At 47.6% G+C, this 17,147-nt stretch overlaps 2 protein-coding genes across 3 annotated transcripts in view; one reads left to right on the forward strand and one right to left on the reverse strand.

Annotated features, from left to right (window-relative positions):
- The first annotated feature begins 962 nt into the window (after window positions 1-962).
- Window positions 963-6,243, forward strand: prpf4bb (pre-mRNA processing factor 4Bb). Of its 2 annotated transcripts, none has more exons than XM_058059554.2 (16): window positions 963-1,151; window positions 1,970-2,048; window positions 2,386-3,515; window positions 3,597-3,770; window positions 3,840-3,998; window positions 4,065-4,146; window positions 4,217-4,418; window positions 4,485-4,558; window positions 4,631-4,721; window positions 4,786-4,933; window positions 5,009-5,146; window positions 5,211-5,364; window positions 5,432-5,546; window positions 5,615-5,766; window positions 5,863-5,949; window positions 6,006-6,243. In XM_058059554.2, the coding sequence occupies exons 1-16, from the start codon at window positions 1,093-1,095 to the stop codon at window positions 6,207-6,209; spliced, it is 3,048 nt and encodes a 1,015-aa protein (XP_057915537.2). In that variant the 5' UTR covers window positions 963-1,092; the 3' UTR covers window positions 6,210-6,243. The 2 variants fall into 2 exon arrangements, with proteins under 2 accessions (XP_057915537.2, XP_057915535.2); XM_058059552.2 differs by having other exon boundaries at window positions 971-1,151; window positions 2,383-3,515.
- Window positions 6,244-8,690: 2,447 nt separating this feature from the next.
- Window positions 8,691-17,147, reverse strand: part of gli3 (GLI family zinc finger 3) — a 92,887-nt gene continuing 84,430 nt past the window's right edge. Inside the window, exons 13-17 of the mRNA XM_058059549.2 lie at window positions 15,714-15,863; window positions 14,097-14,261; window positions 13,740-14,030; window positions 12,235-12,622; window positions 8,691-12,152 (exon numbers count right to left, since the gene is read on the reverse strand). Coding sequence (XP_057915532.2) covers window positions 9,994-12,152; window positions 12,235-12,622; window positions 13,740-14,030; window positions 14,097-14,261; window positions 15,714-15,863 — 3,153 coding nt within the window. The 3' untranslated portion in view covers window positions 8,691-9,993. The remainder of the gene's footprint in view (window positions 12,153-12,234; window positions 12,623-13,739; window positions 14,031-14,096; window positions 14,262-15,713; window positions 15,864-17,147) is intronic.

Below are 17,147 nucleotides of genomic sequence, written 5' to 3' on the forward strand. Positions count from 1 at the left end.
TGCGGCTATACCCAAGTTAAACAAATTATTCTTACTTTATCACATGAAAAAATGCGTTTTTGATGGAAAACACATGAGCAGAACATCTACTTTGTTTTGTTCAGTGTGTGCCGCCAAACTCTAAATAGCAAAAATAAACATTTATGCCAATTTAAAGTACAAAATCTTGGAAAAAGCCTGTAGCTTTTGTCTATATGTGCATGCCGCATCAGAGGTTATGCGTTATTATGTGTGCAGCCTCGGCATTCCCACCAGTCCTCAGTAATAAAGGATATGCCTCGGCGGAATATGTGTGGTTTGACCACTTTTGCAAAGTCAGCGCATAGTCTTCAATACATTTGGTATGGAAAAAAAAGGAACACTTGCCTTCTACTACTTTAGATCCAAAGGTATCAGTATCAGTATGGCCCCTTTACTAATGGAGGCCTCCGATGAAAGCCACTTTCCTGCCCAAAATTGGTCAAAAAGATGCCAAAATAAACATCGCTAAGCCGTATCCTTAAAGCCATGCCTCGGTGCCCACAAGAGAAGTCCACGAGCGTCCATGGTTCTCCTAGAAAGTGCTATAAAGGAGGTGCGGTGAACAATTGGGAGGATGAGAGCAGACGTTCTCCTTTCTACATTGGCATCTGTTGGACCTCACGCTTTATGGCTGCGCCTTCATTGTGTTTGACTCAGGGTAGACCTCACATATGTTTACGTCTTCCTTTTATGGAGTCAAAAGACGTAAATCTGATGTTCATGAAGCATGCAATTTCGACATTGAATACATTGAACAAGCTGTTTTGTATTTTGTTTATCTTTTAATTGTGATTAACTTTCACTCGACTACTTTACTAATATTGGGTTAGTCCTTTTTCTAAAATATTACTGTATATATTACAAACATGACGTAAAACTAGAGTTATATTGTTCAAATAATGAATTTCTGACCTTTGTTCAAATATACTTTAAATGGAGGAGTGCATTACCGCACCCTGCCGGAGAAGTCTATGTTTGTGCATTGCGCTGCACCGCCTGTGCGACAGGGGGCGGTCTCGTCACACGTGGCTGTTTATCCGCGAAGAAGACGGGGTTGTTCGGTTGAGGAAAATGGCCGACGTAGAGATGGATATCACGGCGAGAAGAATGAATAATTTCAACGAGCACATGTAAGTATTTGACTTCAGCATACAGTGATCGTATTTGTAGAAGGAGTGGGCGTATTTGAGATTTATCACTGAACTACCCGGTAAGTTTATCATCCTGCAAGGCGGCAGCGTTGTTGGGTAACAAATGTTGCCAGAAATCCGTAATGATCTTAGCTTAGCTCAGCTAGCATTAAGTTTTGCTAAACGCAAAATAAACGTGAGTGGAAATGTATCCCCGCGTTGCATATATTCTCATACAATATATGAACAATGCAGTGTTCAAATAAGTTATTTTTTAAATGAACGGAATCGGTGTAGTATAATATCTGTGATGGTGTAGCCTAACTTGGCTAGGATCGGTTAGCATGTGAGCGCTTGATGCTTGAGCCCCATTTTGACTGATGTGCCTAATAAAGTGGCTACCCTTCCTTTGGGACTTTAAAGTAATGAGCACATTGACGCTACATTGGCACAAACTATACCATCTTGTTGGGTTTGTAGTGTCTTAATGAATCGGCAATACTCACATTAAAATTCCGTGTCTTTCGTAACCGCTGGAAAGTGTATAAAGTGTACCGGCAGCAAGGAAATCCGCGATGCTTCGGTGACTTGTTGATTTAACGCAGCCTGGAATTAGTGCAAATTAATCACGAAGGGTAAATGTCAAAGCAGTACAAGGTCAGTGGCTAGATAAAGAGGTTAGATGTTTGTTGACGGAATTAGCCTTTTGGTTGCCAGTGGTTACGGGTACGTGTATGATGTATGTATATATATATGTGTGTGTTGAATTATTTTATCCATTGCTTTATTTTTTTCTGTTTATTTTCTGAACTAAACAGAAAACAGGAGATGGAAATCCAAGAGAGAAGCGGTAATGAAGACAGCGGAGATGTGTCTGAAGAGGACGAGGAAGAAGAGGTAAAAAGTGGTATCGATATTCTAAATAACAGTGCTGATATTGCTTTTAAATAAAGTGGCATTAAATACTTCAATACTGAATAAAGCAGAATATATTTTTGAACCAGAAATACACCCGTTGCCTGAGTGTGATACTCTGATAGATACGCCTTTGGCTCCATAAATGGGGCCCTGATTTTTTCCCAAAAAATTCCACTCTGAGCTTGTACGGTGTCAGCGGCCATTATAAAACACTCCATACATTGAAGTGGTAAAACACAACATGGATGAAAATAGACACACACAGCCGCACTAGCATCCTCTGCTAAACTAAGCTAACCCCGCTTCTTCCCAGGAGGAGGCCGAGACTAACGGCGAGAAGCCAGAGGAGGGCCCCAAACACCACAGCGGTGGCGGCAAACACAAGAGGAAAAAACACAAACATCGCAGTAAGCATAAAAAACACAAGCACGCTTCAGACGAGGACAAGGACCGCAAACGCAAGCATCGTCACAAACACAGGAAACACAAGCGTAACAAGGACGGCGCCTCTCCCTCGGCGGCCGCCATCTTCGCCTCGTCCGGCCACAAAAAAGGCGAATCGTCTCCTTCCTCGGGGAACCCCAGCCTGGACGACAGGGCCGTGCTGGAGGACCTGGAGAAGCAGAGGGCCATGATCAAAGCCGAGCTGGACAGCCAGCTGATGGAGGGCAAGGTCCAGTCGGGAATGGGTCTCATCCTGCAGGGTTATAACTCCGGATCGGAAGAAGATGGCGATCGGGTGAGAAACGGGGAGCAGCGCCAGAGAGGCGGCTCAGGGAAAGTCATATCTCCCCGCAGAGCAGGAAGCGGTAAAGCTCGAAGGGACTCGACAGAGGGCAGTAAGACCACCTCCAAGCGCCACAGTCCAAGCAAGGCCACGGACCGGCCTACTAAGGAGTCCAAGCAGGATAAGGTGAACAAAAACAGCAAGGACGCCGGCGCTAAAGACAGAGGGCGTGGAAGGAGCACTTCAAAAGAGCGGAAACATTCGGAAAGCACGGATCGGTCCAAGGAGAGAAGCAGGAAGTCCGTTTCCCCATCCGCTTGGAGAGCGGAGCAAAAAAGCAGTCGCCCTGAGAAACGTCCCTCGCCGCATCGGGACGAGCGGCCAGCCCAGGAAAAAGTCCCGCCGAGGCCCAGATCACCTGGACGTGACCGAGCGAGTCGCTCGGACGCCGACAAAAGACCCGCCAAGTCTCCGTCCAAGGATGCGTCGTCCGGGAAGGAGAACCGCTCGCCGCACCGAAGGCCCGCCCCCAGCCCAGCAAGAAAGCGCAGCGCCTCCCCACGCCACAGAGATTCCCGGCACGTCTCGGCCGGAGCCACGGATCGCATGAAGCGGAGCCACTCCCCCGTCCCCAGAGCCAGGTCGCCGCCAAGGAGAGCACGCAGCCGCTCCCCAGACGTCAGGAGGCGGGATCCCGAGAGGCAGGAGTCGCCGCTCAGGTTTGGTGACCAACCTCCTTCGCGTCGTTACACCTCAACGCTCTTCTTCATGGTTTGGGTTCTGCTTTCATACTCACACAGGAAGCGACTGCGAGCGGAAGGCGGGCCAGGGCGAGATCGGTCTCGCGACAACAGTCCCAGGTCGTCCTTACGCCGCAGAGTGAGTCGCTCGCCTTTAAGGCGGCGTTCTCCGTCGCCACGGCGGCGCTCTCGTTCCTCCCCCCGCAGACGCAGCCGGTCGCCACTGAGACACAGGTGATGGCCGCCACACTTAAACCGCCACGGCGTCTGTAACGTTAGTAACAAAGCTTTATCGAACATCAGGTCCGGAGAGAGAGACCGCTACGGGAGGCTCAGACAGTACCGGCGATCCATGTCACGTGATCGGGAGAGGCGGCGGCGGCGCAGCAAAGACGAAGACAAGTTTAAGGGAAGCCTCTCAGAGGGCATGAAGGTGGACCAGGAGTCCTCAGAAGAAGACATGTGCGTTAAGAACATCTTTAGATGATCGCCATATCAAATATTAAAACTATATTGTCTTATTCGCAGGTTGGATGATTTTGACGGAGAGGAGATCGACGAAGAGGCGTTGATTGAACAACGCCGACAACAACGCATGGCTATCGTACAGGTGTGTTTCGACATCCCATAATACCGCACACGCATGCGCCCGGCGTTGACTCTTTACGTTCTCCGCACAGAAATACAAAGTGTTGAACGAGGACAGCAACATGGTGTCGGAGCCTAGCAGCCCGCAGAGCAGCACGCGCAGCCGCTCGCCATCGCCCGACGACATACTGGAGCGAGTCGCCGCCGACGTGAAGGAGTACGAACGCGAGAACCTCAACACCTTCGAGGCCAACATCAAGGCCAAGCACAACCTCATCGCCCAGGAAAAAGACGGTAATGCGTCATCGGGTCTGTCGCCACCGAATCAAGCGCTCACCTCCTCGTTCGATGTCGTTGCAGGGGCCAACCCAAAGAAGCCATCGGCGCCCGACATGTTCACAGAGTCGGACGACATGTTTGCAGCCGACTTTGATGTAAGCGTCACATGTTGAACTATCATTTAGCCTAAATTGTAATCGTGAGTTTTTTCTAAATTTTCCATGAAGGGTGCTAGAATGAGAGCAGCAGGAGTCGGGAAGGACTTCAAGGAGAACCCCAACCTCAGGGACAACTGGACGGATGCTGAGGGCTACTACAGTAAGTGGCGCCTCGCCATGGATGAAGATGGCGTTCTTATCGCTGACAATGTTTCTTTTTGAAGGGGTCAATATCGGCGAGACGCTGGACAAGCGCTACGACGTGTACGGGTACACGGGTCAGGGGGTGTTCAGCAACGTGATCCGAGCCAGAGACACCGCCAGGGCCGGCCAGGAGGTGGCAGTCAAGATCATCCGAAACAATGAGCTCATGTGAGTTAGTTATTTTTATATCTATTTATCCATATTTTGATAACAATATGACTTTGTTGTGTTTTTGTCCTTCAGGCAGAAAACGGGTTTAAAAGAGCTGGAATTCCTCAAGAAGCTAAACGACGCCGACCCTGATGACAAGTTCCACTGCCTGCGTCTCTTCAGACATTTCTACCACAAGCAGCATCTCTGTCTGGTCTTTGAGCCACTCAGGTACCACAGAAGAAGACACTTCCTGTCTGTTTCAACGTCTAATGTGTCGTATTCCATCTGGCAGCATGAACCTGCGAGAGGTGCTGAAGAAGTACGGCAAAGACGTGGGGCTGCACATCAAGGCGGTGCGCTCCTACAGCCAGCAGCTCTTCCTGGCCTTAAAGCTCCTCAAGAGATGCAACATCCTGCACGCCGACATCAAGCCCGACAACATCCTGGTACCGGCTACGATGACGCCAGGCCACGACAGGTCATGAGTTGAACCGTGTTGTCTTATCTCCACAGGTCAACGAGTCTAAGACCATCCTGAAGCTGTGTGATTTCGGTTCGGCGTCGCACGTCGCAGACAACGACATCACGCCGTATCTAGTCAGCAGGTTCTACAGAGCTCCTGAGATCAGTAAGTTCGCTTTGTGTGTTTTAGCCCGGAAGCGGCTTCTAGCTAACGCCACCTTTCCGTCTCACCAGTCATAGGTAAACCGTACGACTACGGCATCGATATGTGGTCGGTGGGGTGTACGCTCTATGAGCTCTACACGGGAAAAATCCTCTTCCCGGGATCCTCCAACAATCACATGATCAAACTGGCTATGGACGTGAAGGGCAAGATGCCGAACAAGGTAGACGGACGCCTTGCATCATCGCATCCATACTTGTTTTCTCGCTTTTCCCGCCACAAAGCTCTGTGATGCAATCATGTGCTGCTCTTTCCGCAGATGATCCGGAAAGGCCTCTTCAAAGACCAACACTTCGACCAGAACCTCAACTTTCTCTACATCGAAGTGGACAAAGTAACGGAAAGGGTAAGAGAACCTGGCACACTTCAACAACACAAATGTTGACTTGATGTACCAAACAGGAGAAGGTGACCGTGATGAGCACCATCAACCCCACCAAAGACCTGCTCTCCGACATGATTGGCGGCCAGCGTCTGCCGGAGGACCAGAGGAAGAAGGTGATGCAGCTCAAGGACCTGCTGGACAGCACGCTGATGCTGGACCCGGCCAAGCGCATCAGCATCAACCAGGCCCTGCAGCACCCCTTCATCCAGGAGAAGATCTGACCCCCAATTCCTCCCAAAAGCCGCCCCTGACCCCAACCCCGACCCCCTTGACGGAGACCAACCACTAAAAAGCAGCTCTCATAGGAACCCACAGACTTTCAGAATGTCATTTTTTTTTCTGTTCTCCATTTCTTCCTGTGTGGCCACGTAATTGTTTTATTGTAAATATAAAATGGTAGCCCATCTTTAAACTGTTTTTTTTTTTAAAGGCCATTGTAAACTTGCATTGACACATAAATACACATGGTTTCATTTAAGTGGCATTGGAGTGTTTCAAAAGGAGGAAATTGCTGTAAATACTGTCAACAGCAGTGTTTTTGTTTAGTTTTTTTTTTTTAAATGACATCTCATTGTGTGGCGATGCATGCTTTCAGATGTGGTGCTGGCCCGTGTAAATGTGTCTCGAAGCTCAATACGGTTTTTGGTTTTTTTTTTTTAAATTCACCCTCGTCTCTCAGCACTGTCTCCTGGTTTTGACTCCTGAGGCTCACAGATTTAAGTGCCTCCTGCTTGGCCATGCCCCTCTCCTCCTTAATGTATATAGACCCCTGTTAATGTCTCCTCATCATGGATGATGCTTTAGTCCCCCCCTCCCTTCCCATCACCTCCATCCTTCCTAATAGGCAGTTCAAACCAATCTTGTGATTTCAATGAAGACTACAGTAGTACAGAGAGAGCGAGCACCTTCAGTATAAGACGACTTTTTAGTAATAAAAATGTTTCCTATTATCAATACCTTCTGTTTTCATTACACACAAACACAAGAAGAAATGCTCTTGTACTTACATATTTCAGTGTAGTCACACAGCCGGACGAAGGCCTTCATAGTAGTTTCTACGAAAGGCCACAAGAGGGAGCTCTATGCATGACCTGTCAATGAAGGTTACATGGGAACACGTGCACCTTTTACTTTAGCTTAACATGCAAAAACAAGTAGACTTCCTCCAACACTTTTAAACGTATTTATTTATATGTATTAAAAATACAAAAAAAAAAATATATATATATATATAGACTAAGTTGGGTGTTATTAGTCATTTGGGGTTTTTTGTTTCATTTTATATCCCAGATATGCATTAGAGTTCAGATGCTTTAATGCAGATCAACAATGCTGCCACGTTCAAAAACATTTACAAAATGCGTAAAGGTGAGTGGTTCGATCCAAATATCTATGTTATCCATACCAGGTTAGTATCATTATCGGATCGATACTAATGCGATGGTATCAATATTTTTAAATTCTCCTGTTTTTTTGTTTTGTTCATATATATTAGGTATACATATATATTTATAATAATTTACAATAGTTTTACAATAGTAGTTTTTGCTTTTGTTTGCTTATTTTGCATTATTGACTTTATTTCGCTCAATTAATATGTAATAATATCTAATTGTGATAATACTTTGATATTATGACATTGTTATGGTTATGGTTTTATTTCATTTGAACATGCATCAGATTACAATTGAATGCATCACATAATCAGTTCACAGTTCCGCCTAGCAAGTCTGATAATATTGTATTAAATATTAATGTTAAGCATATAAATATATAAATTGTATATATATATATATTATATGTAACGTAAATACGATAATGACTAATGATTGTATTAAAACCAAATTTATACCGCCCACCTCTACAAAATGCACATTTCACTATTTCCACTGGTCAATAGTCCTATGCTGAAACAGCCCGTAATAAACAATTTGTGCTCCAAATCCCGCACTTATGCGCACTTATGAGTACTTAAGTGCGGTCACGTTGAAAAGTACTTCAAATTGCCGTGAGTCGCCAGTACCCGGATGTTCCGTTCTACTAGCATTGAAAAGGTGAACAACAATCAAAATTGGCGCCCTCAGAAAGGACGTACTAAGCAGTGTGCTTAGTTTACATATTTGAAGTGCGGAAGTGGAAGCCATTTGGAACACAGTTAATTACAGCGTTAAACTCACCTGACGTTGGTCAGACTCCGACGTCCAGCCTTCAAAAATTACCATTAAAAAAGTATTAAAACAGCCGTAAGTTGTGGCGCAGTAAAAAAAAATCTAAATTACACACTTTACCGAAGCTCATAATGTTGACTTTTTTATTTCCGGGTCCAAACACGTTAAACTAGCCGGCTAGCAAAGTCGTGAAGTAGTCTCCTTCAACTTTCTGACAAAGACACCTAATAAAGCTTGGCGTTTACTTTTCTTCGGACACTTTTTTTTAGCTGTTAATTCAATTTAACTGCATATTAAACCGTGACTTCTGTGAAGAAAAAAAATAACTTTTCATGTTTCCTGTTTATTCACGAGCTCAAGTGATTAGCAGTGGCCACGCCCACATGTCTTCTTCGAATTTAATGCCCCCTTGCGTCTTATCGTAGCAGCGCCACCCAGTGTTGAAAGTTTAACATTACAATAGATACCTCATATAAACCAAGTTGTGAGCAAACTAAATTAAAATTCAATAAAAAAAAACAACAACCGCAAAAGTCAAACATAGTTTGCATTTTTATTAAAACCATACAAACATTTGTAGTCATTTAGAAAAGAGCCAAGTGGCTCCGCTGGAAGGGCCTTGAGAGTCCCTGCTGTTTTTGGCCCCAGGATGTTGTACCCCTTTTTTTTTTTTTTTAAACCCCCCAGCTAAAACCTACACGTGTCATGTATGGACACATTTTTATTTATATAGATTTATATATAAAAACACAGTAAAAGGTGAAAACTTAAAACAAAAATAAATGAAAATGCATTTGACAAATCTTTTCCCCATAATTGGACATTTTAATATAAATGTTCATGTTTATTTTTTTTGTACTATTCACAATGGAAGATTGGCAGTGTTTCTTCTCTTTAATGAAACATTTAAGGCACATACCTCAGTGTCATTTCCTCCTTTAAAAGGAAACAATTTTTTTTTTTTATAAAAAAAAAAACAAAAAGCCATCAATGCCCGGCTATAATAAAAAAAAAAAAAACAGTACCAAAAAACAATAATAATTAAAAAAAAATGTACCTCATTGCTTTGACGCTAAATAAAAGTTAAACTACTAAAATAAAAAAAAAATGGTAAAAAAAAACGATATACTAACACTGGTGATGACGTCGCTGCAATACTTGGCGGTACACATTCGGAATTTAAGAGCTTTGGAGAAAAAAAAAAAACACATCACTGTACAGCATTGCAAGACCACAAAAAAAAAAAAGCGTCCGTAAAAAGAACACAAAGCACCTCAAAAAAGAGAGACTATAAAAAACAGTTACAGTATTTACACTGGAGTACCTCACCACACCAAGTAGAAGAACTTGATTGTATTATCCTATGTATATTCGGACAAGGACAGCAACTGGAACACTGAGGGCCCGTATTATAACGTTTATGAACACGGCGGACCGGAAAACAAACCATCCCGTGGACTACTGATAGCACATGAGCTGCATGTTACCGCACCCCTGATATATAGTTTGTGTGACCCGGAGTGACAAGCACATACGTTTTGTGCTTTAAGGACAGTATTTCCACATGAATACATGCATTATTATTATTTTTTTAAACCAGTAAAAATGGCGAAAATACGCGGGAAGAATACTGTCACGTTGTTGTACGTAGAAAAAGGTTTAATTCCGTAAAAGGAATGATTTATTTGTCTATACATCCTTTGAATCCCACTTCTATGTGAGATGGTACAAAAGAAATGGAAGTACACGTTTTGGAAAGTACTACTAATTACCTTCATGTACACCAGAAGAGCGAGCGAGAGATAGAGAGAGAGAGCGAGAGAGAGAGAGGAGGGATCTACTGCATGATGGCCAGGAATTTGCTCTCCTCCGCGAGGCTGCTGAGAAGAGAACTCATGTCTCCGATGGCCATGTTGTTGACGCCGGGCGCCACGGCGTGGAGGGGCGGTGCCGCCGCGTTAAAGGTAGCCGACGCGCGAGGGGTGGTCAGCCGCGACGAGGTCCTGGAAAGCCCCTGGAACATGGAGGGACTCAGCGGCCCCGACACCAGGCTACCCTGGTCAAAGCCGTCTTCCATTATGGCGCCGAAGTCCAGACCGGCGGCGTCGTCCAGCACGGTGGCGCCCTCCACCGTGCTGGTCACTTGGTCGGAACCGGGAGACAGAAGCGAAGTGGATGTGTCCCCCCCGGTTATGGAGTCCAGCAGGTAGTGGTCCTCCACTGTCGGGAATGATGATGCCGGCTTGGGATTTGTCTGCTGGAAGGAGATGGGATCACTGAAGTCATGCTCCAGCAGGTACGCGTGTTCCGGAGCTTCCAGTTTCAGCCCCTCCTGTGTGAGGGAACACAGACCCCCACCGTTCTGAAACCGATGGGCTTGACCGGGGTTTGGGTTGAGGTGGTTCCTCCCCGAGTTCCTGTTCATTGGTGGGCCGTGCTGATTGTGATGAAGGACGCCGCCCTGGGAGACGTTCTGGAGATGGTCTGCGGAGGCCCGACTGAGCATGAGGTTATTTCCCACCTGGCAGGAGACTCTACTGTTGTGGAAGTGGTTCTGCTTTGGCGGAAGATGTCCATCTGTGGGTTTGGAGAAGTGAGACCTAGCAAAGGTGCCGGGAGCAGCTCCTCTCATCTCCATGCAGGAGGTAGGAGACCCCTCCAGCTTGACCACAGGGTTGACGGTGCAAGCACTTTGGGACTGGTCCACCTGGAATCCGAGTGCGGCATGCTGCTGCTGCTGCTGCTGTTGCTGGACCACCATGTTTCCAAACCTTCCAAAAGGTTCAGACGTAACCTGAGATGACCACTTTCCGCAGTTCCTCTGAGGAGAACGTTCAGCGCTCCCGGAGCTGACTTCATTCCACTGGATAGGAAGCATGCTGGGGCTCCTCCTCTGCTGCTGTTGGAGGCAGTGGTTTCCCGGGAAGGTCTGCTCCGTCACTTCCATGGACTGGTGCACCCTATCTCTGGAGACCTGGTCCTCAATGTGCATGTAGGGTCCACCGTCTGCTTGCACCTGTGAGCGGAGATACTGCACCATGTCGTCGGGGAGAATATCTTCATCCTCCAGGAGATGATAAGCCTCTCCGTCACCTTCCATGGCCAGAGCTTCTAAAGCGGCGTGCTCCGCGATGCTGGGGGTGTAGGAGGAGTTCTTCTGGAGGTTCCCTTCTGAGCGAGTGTAATTCTGCAGGTTAAAGTTACGAATTTCCGGCATGGGGTGCTGAGCCAGGGGTGGAAGAGGGTGGAGGTTGCTCAGGCTGTTGAAGCGCTGCACCGGGGGCAGGTAGCCGATGTCAGAAGAAGCCTGCGTCCTCACTGGGTCGCTGGCCCTCCTGTTGCCGGCCAGCGGCCCCTCGCCGGGATACAAGACCCGCCTCCTGTAGCCCGAGTGTCCCACGGAGCTGCCGGTGGTGTCAGTGCAGCGGTGGGGCCTGACGAGGGGCGGCAGAGGCTGGTTGGCGCTACCGTCCATAATGGCCATGCGGGACTTCATGTTGGGTAGCGGCGTCGGGGGCGGGCCGCCGGTCGCTGCAGCATACTTGGCCTTCAGGTGGTAGTGCTGCGCTGGGGTTAAATTAAGCATCCCCCGTGAACCCCCGCCTTCTCCGCCCCCATATACGCCGCCCGAGTGTACCCCGGCATATCCGGCTCCGTACCCGCCTCCATACTGGCTCGCCTCGCTGGACCGACGGGAGGCGTCGGTGGAGATGGGGTCGTACGAGTCGGTGGAGCTGAGGTTGTGGAGGCGGCGGTGGTGGGCGGCCGCCGTCGTGCCCTCGCTCTGGGACGCCTGGCTGGAGCGGCGGCTGGAGAAGCAAGGGGAGATGCCCGAGGAGCGGCGGCTGCTGCTCAGGTAGGCGGAGCTGGTGGCGCTCCCGCTGCTGTCGCGCCGGTCTCGGAGCAAATTGAGCACCGTTAACTCCGTGCCGCCCAGTTCGGGGTGAGCGGGGGGCTGAGGAGCAGCTACCGTCCACTGCTTACCCAGACAGGAACCTGGGGGGGGCGGATGCCATGTAGATTAGAGTCATGTAGACAAATGTATGAATGTTGTGACACGGATGCAACAAAAACTCACCCTTCCCCTGGATGGTGGGGAGTATGGAACCCTTAGGGGGCGGCGTCGGGGACAGGGGCCCCTGCCTGGGCAGCGCTCCGTTCACCTGCTTCAGCCTCTCCATCTTGAGGTGCTCCATCCAGCGCATCGGGCGGCCCACGCTACGCCTCGCCTGCAGCGTCAGCATGGCCGCCGTCGCCGTGGAGACGGTGGAGTCCATGATGGGGGCCGGCTGGCCCTCGCGCTCCTCCTCTGCCTCATCCTCATCCACCTCGTCGTCCTCCTCCAACCCCTCCCCTGGCGAGCGTCCGGCGCTCACAGTAAGCTGGACTCCACCGCTGGGATAGGTGCTGACGGGGGACTGGTCACTGCTGCATGTAGACTGACCGCCAGGGCTTGGCTGAGACGTCTGGTGGAAAAATTCCGGAACAATCTTCACATGCATTTCACTGGACCACCACATAATATATCTGCTTCTAACCCCATTAGGTGGGGGCCTGGGGGCCATTTTTTTTTATCAATGACCACGTTACTGTAATATGTAATTTGCAATTGCAATTAAATTAAATTAAATTAAATTAAATACAAGGATGAAAAGTCATGAACCAGTCAAGATGTGCTATACATATCACTAGTATATTGACGGTTACTATGGTACCCATTATGTCATTGGATGGTCATATCACCTTGTACTTCGGTACATGGTAAAAAAAAAAAAAAAATTAAAAAATTAAATTAAATTAAATTATTAACTATATTAGGAAAACAGGAAGTGAACAAATGTAACAGTTACTGATTGTAAAAGTACCAGATGGAGGGGGTAGGATTTAATAAGCTTTGCTTCTTCCTACTCCTTTTGGACATGTGGAACTGTGAACTGATTATGTGATGCATTCAATTGTAATCTGATGCATGTTCAAATGAAATTCAACCATTTTTACTTCCTGGTTTCCCCAGAGCATGTATGTATGTATGTATTTCTATGGGTAAGACGCACTTCTGCCATCTAGTGGTTGTTTTTTTTTTCATTTTAAAACTCCACCAAGAGTGCTCTAATATATTGTGGAGTTGCATCATCACCTGTTTGTGCCTCCCGTGTAAAAAAAAGTTAATGTGAATGAAACCCACTGTGATAGGCCCCGCCCACATTGCTCGCACATAGGCTGTACTGTACTTTATACTATACTTCACCAGTAAAATAACCGATTTAGTCACTGGAACGCAAAAAAAACCGAATGACCTCCTGTATTATGTTGACTAATCAGGTTGTTTATGTAATCGGGCGGCGCCATGCATGCTTTTATTGCCCGTGCGGTAAAAAAATGGAGGTGAACGTGTGATGGGATGAGTCACGAGACAATAAAACACAAGAGGGGGGACACCCGTCTCACCTGATTACCCACTGTCCTTAGAAGGAAGAGGAGGAAATGCCGAAGCATTGAATAGAAGAAGACATGCACTAGTTAGAGTTAGCACGCTAACTAGCATGGTTTTTGGTAAGCTAGGATGCCGACGTGGAGTCTTACCATGGGTTTCTCCGTCTTGATGGATTTGACCTGCAGACAGTCGTCCTGTTTTGAGGTAACGTGGTTGTACTCCCTTTGGTCCGTGTAGCCCCCCAGCGACAGCTGCCCCGGAGAACGTCCCTGGTTGTTGGCACCGGGTTCCCGAGGCTGCGTCGGAGGCCGCGGGTAGTCTCCACGCTGTTTCTTGGTGACGTGCGCCTCGGGCCCGTGCACGGTTTTCACGTGCTTGCGTAAGGAGCTGGGGTCCGTGTAGCGTTTGGTGCAGCCGGGGATTTTGCACACGTACGGTTTCTGCAATGAGGGATTAAAGCACGTGAAAGAAGGCTGGTGTGTGTGTGTGTGTGTGTGTGTGTGTACCTCGTTGGAGTGTGTACGATTTTGATGTTTGGCTCGGTCCGACGCGTTGGAGAAGGCTTTGTTGCAGCCTTCATGTTCACACACGTATGGCTTCTCGCCCGTGTGGGAACGCAAGTGAGTCTTGAGGTTTTCCAGACGAGAATAGGCCTTGGCGCATCCCTCAAACTGGAAAGGGGAGAAGCAGTCCACGTCATTCCGATCCTTCTTTACTTTTTATGCAAATACAGGAAGTCCTTGGTTCCTTTCTTTTCACACAATGTAAGCCTAAGTCGGAACTTGGACATATCAGCACATGAAAAAAAAGTGAAAAAAAAAGTTCTCCTCCCATTTAGTGTGGAAGTGGTAATTTTTTTTTAGCATATTACTTTGTCCTTCTTTCCCACTCAGTATGGAACACTTTCTCAAGGTTAGAAGATTTCAATTGGAGGCTAACTAGGCTAACATAGTTGTTGTAAACATAGTAGTTATGTAATGTAAAGGTGATTATAAACGGGTTTTCTATGCTCTAACTATGAAAAGGTTCCTAATATAAATATTTTAATAATAATATAATATATCCTATATGGCTGCACGGTGGTCGAGTGGTTAGCGCGCAGACCTCACAGCTAGGAGACCCAAGTCCAATCCCACCCTCGGCCATCTCTGTGTGGAGTTTGCATGTTCTCCCCATGCATGCGCGGGTTTTCTCCGGGTACTCCGGTTTCCTCCATGTTTAAGGAATTTAGTTCGGAATTTACAGTAAATGCATTGCTAATTGCATAATTGGGAAAACTTAATTCGGTTAGAGTACGTTTTGGTTTGAGTCGGACCTTCTGAAAGGGAATCATGACGCTAACCAAGGAGGATTAAATAAACTTGAATAATGTTAGAGGCTTCACAACGAATGAGTGGTTGGCGCGCAGACCTCACAGCTAGGAGACCCGAGTTCAATTCCACCCTTTACGAGTACTCAAAAAAAAAGTACTCCAAAAACATGCTAGGTTAATTAGCGACTCCAAATTGTCCATAGGTATGAATGTGAGTGTGAATGGTTGTTTGTCTATATGTGCTCTGTGATTGGCTGGCGACCAGTCCAGGCTGTACCCCGCCTCTCGCCCAAAGACAGCTGGGATAGGCTCCAGCACCCCCGCGACCCTTGTGAGGATAAGCGGTAGAAAATGAATGACTGAATGAATAATTTGGTTAGAGTATGTTTTGGTTTGAGTCGGACCTTCTGAAAGGGAATCATGACGCTAACAAAGGAGGATTAAATAAACTCGAACAATGTCAGAGGCTGCACAAAGGATGAGTGGTTAGCGTGCAGCTAGGAGACCTGAGTTCAATTCCACCCTCCCCGGGTACTCTGGAAACATTCCAAAAACATGCTAGGTTAATTAGCGACTCCAAATTGTCCATAGGTATGAATGTGAGTGTGAATGGTTGTTTGTCTATATGTGCCCTGTGATTGGCTGGCCACCAGTTCAGGGTGTACCCAGCCTCTCGCTCGAAGACAGCTGGGATAGGCTCCAGCAGATAAGCGTTAGAAAATGAATGAATGAATATTCCCTTATGGCGGTCGGGTCTGGAACCAAACCAAGGACTTCCTGTTGATAAACGACGAGCCGGCGGCTTCCTTACGGTGCACTTGTGAGGTTTCTCCCCAGTATGCCTGCGCATGTGGACCACCAGCATGTACTGGGCCTTGAAGGGCTTCTGCTCCCTGGAGCATTCCTCCCAGCGACACACAAACTCCTTCTTCTCCCCGTGGATGTGGTCGTTGTTGATGTGCTGCAAAGCAAGGCAGCAATGTTTTAGCAAAGGAAGTCACAGTTAGGAGTTATTCCGTGTTCTTAATGGGTTTGTTTCCCATCCTAGGAGGAATTTTCAATGCATGGAAGAACTTTGAAGTGTTTTATGGAGAACAATCCGGCTCTGTTAGAGACACATTCCTCGGCAGCCAATAGGAATCTTCTTTACATCAACGCGGGAAGAGACACATGACAATGAAAGCTCTTAAACATCTGGAGAAAATGTGCAAATAAAAATCATCCAGGGTCATAATGCCCCCCCTCAGGGCAAAGACTCTCCCCTTGTCAATGACATCCTTGTCCCGCCCCCCTGCCACGCCCCCTTGGCCTGACTGTGACCCACAAAGGATCCTATTTTAGCTAAATTCGGACCCCCAGGCCTCATCTCCTGGAACAAACGTGGTCATTTTCAGGACATCAAAAAGCAAAGAGCGGACTTGACACCAACGCGGGACCTCCATTATTCTCACTTGACACTTTTTTAATTCTAAAGTGACAAAACAAGACTAATTCCGCTGGAAATGATTGGGAGGTCGATGACTGGAGACGTTAGTGAAGTCCCCCCACCTCCCGGGAGATTGATCTCCTGCCCGCCTCGGTCGGAGGCCCTTTAGCCACCGCTTGTGTGAGGGGGGGAATCCCCGTGGCGAGCGATCGCTCTGTCGTGAGCGGCGTTCGATATCCTTCCGAGAGAGAGAGAGCGCAGAGCGATGGGAGCACAAGCACGGCGTACAGATGGATACACACTCTGGCCGTGTTTGTACAAATGATGGAGGCGCTTGACGGATGTGATGCATGAGCCTCTGCGGTTGACAGGGAGCTGGAGGGACGTGTGGGGGTGTGGGCGGGTGGGGGCTTAGGAGCGAGAGGAGCCGTCGAGGAACCTAATGGCAATTCTTATTGAATCAATAATCTCCATGCTGAGCAGACGGGTCCCGTTGGCCCGACTAAATCGACAAACAGGTGCTGATAGCGGCCGCCCGGCGGTTATTCATCTTCCCACTGCCAGCTTATCGGCCAACAACTGTAAAAACGCCACCAAGATGGATTTAGGAGGGAGGTGCGTGACAGGGGGAGAGGACACGGGGGACGCTCGCACACACACACACACACACACACACACAGCCAGTCTATTTGCTTGCTGATTGGACAAATGAACTACATTCCGCTCCTTTGAATGAATGCATATTATTTGTGGCATACTATGGAATGAATGGATGGGGGGTTTGATTGTGTGGGCTTAGTCAGTTAGCATGCTCTCACT

This window comes from Doryrhamphus excisus, linkage group LG7 (genome assembly GCF_037039965.1).
Source record: "Doryrhamphus excisus strain RoL-2023G ecotype Guam linkage group LG7, RoL_Dexc_Guam_v1.1, whole genome shotgun sequence".
Lineage (NCBI taxonomy): Eukaryota > Metazoa > Chordata > Actinopteri > Syngnathiformes > Syngnathidae > Doryrhamphus > Doryrhamphus excisus.